We start from the raw sequence: 7,572 nt of genomic DNA on the forward strand, positions 1-7,572 counted from the left end.
GCTGACCAAGGGGGCAGGAGAGCCAGAGGCCCCATGGCCTAACATCCCCACATGGCCCTCAGGGGACAACTGCCTGATCTCCTATCCTTCCAAAACACTGGCCCGCCCCTTTATAGCTAGGCAGTAGTGGTCATAATTTACAAGGCACCTTTTCTTTGACCCAGCATTTCCACTTCCAAAAATTCATTCTACTGAACTCATCCATGACCGTAAGAGGAACATGGCCACAGTAGCGTGGTTTTATGTTGTGAAGCACAAGGAACGGTCTAAACAGGAGGCGGGGAAGACCTGCCGAGTCAGGATCTAGCTGCACAATCCGTAGAATATTAGGAAGTCACAAAGACAGACTGTGGACTCTCTCTATGTACCAACAGGGAAACCCCTCCAAGACACTTTGTTTTGGGGTTTTTTTGAAAGGTTTTATTTATTTATTTGAAAGAGAGAAAGGGAGAGAGAGAGAGCATGAGTGGGGAGGGGCAGAGGGAGAGGGAGAAGCAGGCTCCCTGCTGAGCACAGAGCCCCACATGGGGTTCAATCCTGGGACTCCAGTATCATGACCTGAGCCGAAGTCAGACACTTAACCAACTGAGCCACCGAAGGGCCCCTCCAAGACATTTTATTAACTGGAAAAGGCAAAGTGCAGATTACTGAATATTAGTGATACAGTGAGTGTTTTACACTGTATTTGTGTTTAACGGGAGAAAAGGGTCTGTGTGTGGATGTGTATATGTATATGGTGTGCACGGACGCATACATACATTTATGTATATTCATAAATTTCCTCTGCAAACTGGTATCACTCGGCTGCCTCTGGGGAGGGGGGACTGAGTGGTGGGGATAGCGGGGGTGGGGTTGGGGGAGAGGGATGCCAGAATTTTCACTGGGTACTCTTGGGTACCTTTTGAAATTCAAGCCATGAGAACAGTTACCTATTCAACAATCATACTGCAAGAAGGAAAGCGTCTGCACACTCTACGTGGGCAGCAATTAGAGGCAGGAAGGGTTAAGCCTCCCACTTTGCAGATGAAGTAGCTGAGGCCCTAGGGCTAGGGATCCACCCACCAGGCATAGCCTCAGGCAGACTGTCTGGGCAGGTACCACAGCATGACTCGGCAGCTGCTCCGCAAGGCAGATGGAGTGGTTCTCATGTACGACATCACCTCTCAGGAGAGCTTTGCCCACATGCGCTACTGGCTGGAATGTCTCCGGGTAAGCGGCCATCTTGGCTACCTGCAGACGGCTGTTGGGTTTGGCCCTGGTTTGTGGAGTCAAGAAGGAAGTTGTACCCTTGCCCTCGCCCCCTTTTTTCCCAGGATTACAAATGACATGACAGACATGTGGGTGATGTGACCTACTGAGGGCATGTGTGGCAGGATGAGCTGGGAGCATAGTCATAGGAAGAAACCACAACCACAAAGTACAGCCTCCAAAACAAACTACTTCCTCTATCCTCTGAACATTTCTTTCCTATATACAGCAGCTTGGTGATGTCTTCTTAACACCTGGGGATAATGTAAGTCTAGTACCACTCTAGGTGACAATTCCTCTGTCTGCACATCTCTAGTTCTTTCCCTCATGTACTTAATTGATATATATATACTGAATATCCAATAACATATACTGAAATTCTGCAGTATGTACTAGCACAGCAGAGGGATATGAAGAAAGGCATGTTGTCTTCTCTCTGGAAGTTCTAGTCCAGTTGAAGAGAGCAAAAGCAGAAACTGCTCAAGGAGCCTGGGCTCTGGGTCTGACAGGACCTAGGTTTGAATCCCAACTCCCCTGCCCCAGCTCTATCATCTTGGACAAGTGACTTAACTTCTCTGAACTTCAATTTTCCAACTTCTCTCCTACAGTTGTTAGGATTACCTGATAAAATTGTCTTGAGAACAACACTGGGTACACAGTAAGCACTCAGTAAACAGAAGCTAGTAGTAATAGTCACTGTCATTACCATGAAACAATTAGGAAACAAGCCAAGCCAGCCCGTGTAATCAAGCGCTGGGCTGTTCAGTACAGGCAGGAAGAGAGGAACATGGGCAGGAACAATCCTGGAAGGCTTCCTGGGAGAGGTACCTTTGAGGCTGGCCTTGGAAAATGGGTGACATGTTTGTAGGCAGAAAGGAGGGGCAGCCTTACTGTAGCTTGAAGGGAAAAAGTCATGGGTGGGGAAAGGGTGTGGAGTGAGTGTGACACGGAAAGGTGGTGGAGGGGGTGTGTACCCTGTCAGCTTCCTGGAGGGCAGGGCCAAATCCAGCCTAGGGCCTGGCATAGCAGAGCAGGCCTTCAACATGTGAAGCTGAGGGCGTGTGTTCTATACGCAGGAATCAGGGCCCGACGGGGTGGTTATCCTTCTCCTGGGAAACAAGACGGATTGTGAGGAGGAGCGGCAGGTGCCCATCGAGGCTGGACAGCAACTGGCCCAGGTGAGCACCTGGACATCAGCCCCCCACCCAGCCTGGACTGGAGTGTAGTGAATAGGTTCCCCTCGCCTGGGCAACTGAGAAGGATCCACTCTCCATTCCTGCCCCTCCCTGCCAAAGGCCAGGTCAGAGTGGACAGCAGCCTGGCCACCTCCGCCTCCCACTCTTCCCTGATCTCAAACCCAAACATGAGGCTCTCCTGGCGGGCATGACATTGACCTCACATTGAATTAGCAGATCCCCACACAACATTCTGACCTATATAAAAATATCTTCAGAGTAAAAAAAGGTTTTAAAAGCTTCACTTAAAAATCCCAATCAAATCTTCATTTTCTCTCCGGTCTCTAATTAACATCACCTTCCTTCTAATTTATTCTATCTTGGGACCCAAATTCTTCCCTGACAAGATTGCATCAAAAGCCCCACCAGTGGGGCTGCCCCATCCACTGGGGCAGACAGTGGATACTATTTATTTATGAATAGAAGTTGACCACATTCCAGAAACTCTGGAGAATAATAAGGAAGGAAAAAAGAACCCAGCCCTTACCCCACCCCTCTGCCACAACCCCTCTTGGCATTTCCATACTGTGTATCTTGCTCCTTCTCCTCTCCTTTCTCATCATCGTGGCTCCTTGGTTGGTGGGATGTTTTTCCCCCTTAAATGTAGTGGCTCATCTCTTTGACACAGTAATTCCTCCTCTAGCAATTTATCCTAAGAAAAGAATCAGAAGTAATAATCCCTAAGAGAACAGCATAATGGATACCTGCGTATAATGTATAATCAAGCATGTTTCCAGAAGGATGTTCTTTACAGTATTATTTATAACAAACATTTGGCAGCAGTTGGTGGTTAAGCTGTGGAGGTTCATGTGAGAGGCTGGATTTGCCATCAAGAATCCTGTCCTGGAAAAATATCTGAGGGCGTGGAGGAAATGCTTACAATGAAACGTGAAGTCAGAAGAGCAGCTGCAAGTCCAGGCTTAGGTGGGGTTGAACCCCGCGAGGTCGCTGATGTCCGACCGGGGACTGCCTGAGCCCCAGGTTCCTGGTTCCTGGACTTTAATCCAACAGCACGATGACCTGGAGCCCACTCACCCCCAGGAAATGGGTTCTGTAAAACAGAATGGAAATACATATCAAACGCTAACAGGAGGGGTTTATATTTTGCTCTTAACACTTTCTGAATGCTCTATGTTCCAATATTACATCCCCCCCGCCGCCGAGTTGAGTATTTTCGAAATTAAAAAACAAACAAAAAAACTAATAGTTTAAAATGTCCCCAGGGACATTTCTCCAAGTCGGGACACAGGTTTTCCACCGTCACTCTGAGAGGAGGCTGTGGAAAGTCTCTGGGGTGGCATGTTTGACAGGTGGCCAGCCAGGCTGGGGGTGGGGTGGGGCGCCGGAGCGGGGGAGGGGCGCATTGGGTGGGGCTCCGTCTGATGGCTGGGGGGTGGTGGGGGGCTGCCGCTGGGACGCTCAGTGGGCTCCCACACGTCTGTCTGTCTGCAGGAGCTGGGGGTCTCCTTCGGTGAGTGTAGTGCCGCCTTGGGTCACAACATCCTGGAGCCCGTGGTGAACCTGGCCCGGTGAGTGCCACCCCACTGCTCCCCACCCAGAGTCCCCTGGGCAGCCTCCAGAGCCCTCCTGTGGGAAGGGAAGGCCCGCTCTGAGGAAGCGCCTTGAAGCCACAGGGCTCACCCTCTGGGGAAGGAGAGAGAGCACTGTGGGGAGAGTCTGAGTGGAGCTCTACCGTCCCAAGGACAGTATCACCTCCTGAAAGCGTCACTCGGCTTTCTCATCTGCGCAGTGCAGCGGGACAGAAAGGGTCCCCTTCCTGCTCTCTACCTTCTCGTAACTTCCACTAGATTTATTAATTTTTTTAAGAAGTTTTTGTTTTTATTTTTATTTATTTACTTAAGTGGTCTCTACACCCAATGCAGGGCTCGCACTCATGACCCCAAGATCGCCAGTCATGGCCCTTCCGACTGAGCCAGCCAGGCGTCCCAGTTTCCACCAGATTTAGAATAAAACCAAATGCTGGGAAATGGCCCTCATGGTTGGAGGTCGGGTCGTTTGTGCACATGCACACTCACTCACTCAGCTTCAGCCCCTCGGAGGGGCCCTCCCTGGCCACTCTCCGACCCACCATTTTTCTGGATCCTCGTCCCCTGTTTGTGTCCTTCAAAGCCCCTCTGGACAAATTGTAATTATACATGCAGCTGTCTGGTTTCTGGTTGCTGTCTGCCGCCTGCTGGGGGCTGTGGCTCTAGGAGGGCTGGGCCGTCTGTTTTGTCCAGCCCTCTCCCTCCGCACCCAGGGCCTGGCACATACTGGGAGCCCAATAAAAGATGGAAATGAGTAAGGTGGAAGGGACCCTAGGTCAGATGATCTGGAAGCCCCTTCTCTGACAAAGCAGCAAGGGTGAGTCTGGGAAACCGCTCACCTGATCACTGGATAGCCTCTGATGGACAACTGCTGGACAGTTTCCCTTTGCTTTAGGACAAAAGCCAAAGTTCCTGAATGCGGCTTCCAGGCCCCCAGGGCCCTGAACCCCTATAGCCTCAAGGCTTCTTTCTTCTTTCTTTAGGCTTTGTGATTCTGCGCAGGGGCCCACACTCAGTAAATCTATCATGAATGAATGAATGAGCGTCTTTTATTTACCCAGCCTCCAAGCTCTCTCTCTTTCTCACTGAACCTTGGCCCTCAGCCAGGAATGCACCCCCCTTTTCTGCTAGCGAACCCCTATCCAATGCTTGGTCTCAGCTCTGACACTGTCTCCTTCCTCCCTAAATCCTTTGAGAAACTTCGAGGACACGTCCCTGTGTGTGCTTCTTCATTCCTAGGTTCTGACGGCCCCTTGTCTCTCTGTCGCCTCACCTCCCAAGGCAAGGACATTGCTGGCCTTATTGTCCTATTCAGAGTCCCTTGCACAGTGGCCGGCACACAGGAGGCTGGAAAGAAGGCTAGGAAAGTGACAGGCCAAAGTCTCTGTGGCCCTGTTTTTCGAGTGCCGTGTGGGATGCAGCACAGGAGCAGGGCAAGTGGGAAGAGAGGAAGCTTGGGGGGCAATCCCCCGGTCCCCCAGCTGCACCCACGGGCCCCTCCCTGCTGCCCCTCAAGGTGAAACAGAGGATTGATGTGTGGTGTCTCCATACAGGTCACTCAAGATGCAGGAAGACCGCCTGAAGGACTCCCTTGTGGAGGTGACCCCCAAAAGGCCAAAGAAGAGAGCTGGCTGCTGCTTCTGACCCTCCGGCCCAGCCAGAGGTGGGGGAGATGACCACCCTCCCCCATTCCTGCTCCCCAGCTCCTGTCCCACCTTACCTGGATGCAGCAGTGACAGAGATGGCCAGCTTGGAAGTTCAGGGAATCCCCCCTCAGGTCAAGACTTGGATCCCAGGGCAGGGACTGCACTAACTCTGCCCTTTGCGCTCTGAAGAAGGATTTGAGGGGGTGCTGGGTCATGGCAGTAGTGCTTAAAACTCTCGAAAGAATGGTAAAGTCAAGAAAAATGAATTAAGGCAAACACACCATATCATTGGCCACACATCTCTGTGGGGGAAAATTATAGGGTGAATGTGTGGGGGTGTCATTACCCTTCTGATATGTATTTGTATTTCTAGATCTTCTGCAGTGCCTAGGTATTCCTTATAGAATGCGAAATAAAAATAAACGTCAAGGGGAGGGAAAGAATCTTCTAGAGGAGCTTGCTTTGGTGCTGATTACTAATTGCTACAACCTGTTAATTACAAAACACTTTATTAAAGAGGTCCCACTCTTCTGTGCCTGCCGAAACTTGTGAACCTTGTCTCACTCACCACCTGTTTGCAAGCATCAAGGTTCTTCCGAGCAGAATCCGATTCCTGGGGAAGAACGGTGTTCTGATGGCCCCCTAAAGGCCCCATTTCCCCTGTCTCTCCGAGCCCCGACCCCACTCCCTTTCCCTAAGACCTGCCTCTAAGGGGTCATATTTGGGGATCCCACCCCCTGCTCCAATGCCACAATGTCACCTGGTGCAGCCCTCTGCCCGGAGGTGCAGCCAAAAGGGTGGCTGGGGTGGCCGGGGGAGAAGCAGGGAAACTAGGTTCAGATCACTTTGGGGCTCCTCTTCAGAGCTTTTGTTGAAGTTCCCAGAACTGCCTGCCATTCATCTCTCGGAAGGTGGTTGCCCTTGATAAGCTGGGATGGGGTCCTCAGTGCCCTTAAGGAGCCTGCTTTGAGAGCCTTAGGGTGATGGTCCCTCAGAGTTGGACTATCTTCTGTCATGTATGTTTGCTGCCACTGTCACTGCCAGTGCCACTGCCACTGTCATCTTACTGTTAACCACAATGACGCTCGCCAGTGCCTGCAGTCTGGTGGATGCAAAAGGCTGAGCTTGTGCTGATCACTTTGTAATCAATCATTCAGCACTGGGGAATCAGAGGACACCCCACTTTCACAGAGACAAGCAGAGAGAGTTCAAGAGAAAGTGGTACAGAGCGAGAGACTGCAGGAGAGAGAAAGGGCAGGAGGCAGAAGACAGAGGCTTCCCCTGGCTTAATCAGTCTCCAATCTGCACCCCATCCCCTCTGCACAGTTCCAAAAGGAATGTCTCTGCAGCAGTGAGCTCTTTGTCATTAGAGGCATACAAGGGGAAGTCGGGGGACACTTTGGCAAGAGGCAAGGTAGAAAAGGTTCAGACAACAGAAGTGACCAGAGGTTGGATCAGATGCCCTAATGGACCCCATTCAGCCTCTAGTCAACATGCAGGATGATTTCCTGATCTAGCGAGTTCTCTTACTGGCCTCCCTCACCGATTCTTTCTTACCCCCAATATCTTCTCCCTTTCCGGATCCTCTCCGTCAGCCCACAAGCTTCCCCCTGTTCTGAGCAGCTTCTAGGCTGTCATAGGTTCTAAGATAGACAGACAGACAGGGAGAGGTGGGCTGGAGTGAGTGACGCCTGGCCACTGGTGAGGGAGGAGGACAGGTTCTGCTGTTGCTAATGGCTGTCTCTGGGGCCTAGGGACCTGGCAGGCTCCAACATCTCTGTCCTGTAGGCCAGTGAGTTAATGAGGCAGGTAAGCAGGGTGTGATTCCTGGGGGAACCAGAAAAGAGGATAGAGCCCCTGGCCTTCAGGGGGACCTGGTACAGAAGTGGCCCTCAG

The 7,572-nt window shown here is 51.4% G+C and overlaps 1 protein-coding gene across 2 annotated transcripts in view; it reads left to right on the top strand.

The window, feature by feature from the left end:
• Positions 1–6,221, top strand: part of RAB44 (RAB44, member RAS oncogene family) — a 32,274-nt gene extending 26,053 nt beyond the window's left edge. Inside the window, exons 11-14 of one of the 2 annotated variants that reach the window (XM_004740041.3) lie at positions 1,095–1,209; positions 2,325–2,426; positions 3,936–4,012; positions 5,584–6,221. In XM_004740041.3, coding sequence (XP_004740098.1) covers positions 1,095–1,209; positions 2,325–2,426; positions 3,936–4,012; positions 5,584–5,674 — 385 coding nt within the window. In that variant the 3' untranslated portion in view covers positions 5,675–6,221. The remainder of the gene's footprint in view (positions 1–1,094; positions 1,210–2,324; positions 2,427–3,935; positions 4,013–5,583) is intronic. The other variant, XM_013062947.2, reaches the window with a different exon arrangement.
• Positions 6,222–7,572: the final 1,351 nt, after the last annotated feature.

Source organism: Mustela putorius, unplaced genomic scaffold, assembly GCF_011764305.1.
Source record: "Mustela putorius furo isolate JIRA1106 unplaced genomic scaffold, ASM1176430v1.1 tig00003983_pilon_pilon_pilon, whole genome shotgun sequence".
NCBI lineage: Eukaryota > Metazoa > Chordata > Mammalia > Carnivora > Mustelidae > Mustela > Mustela putorius.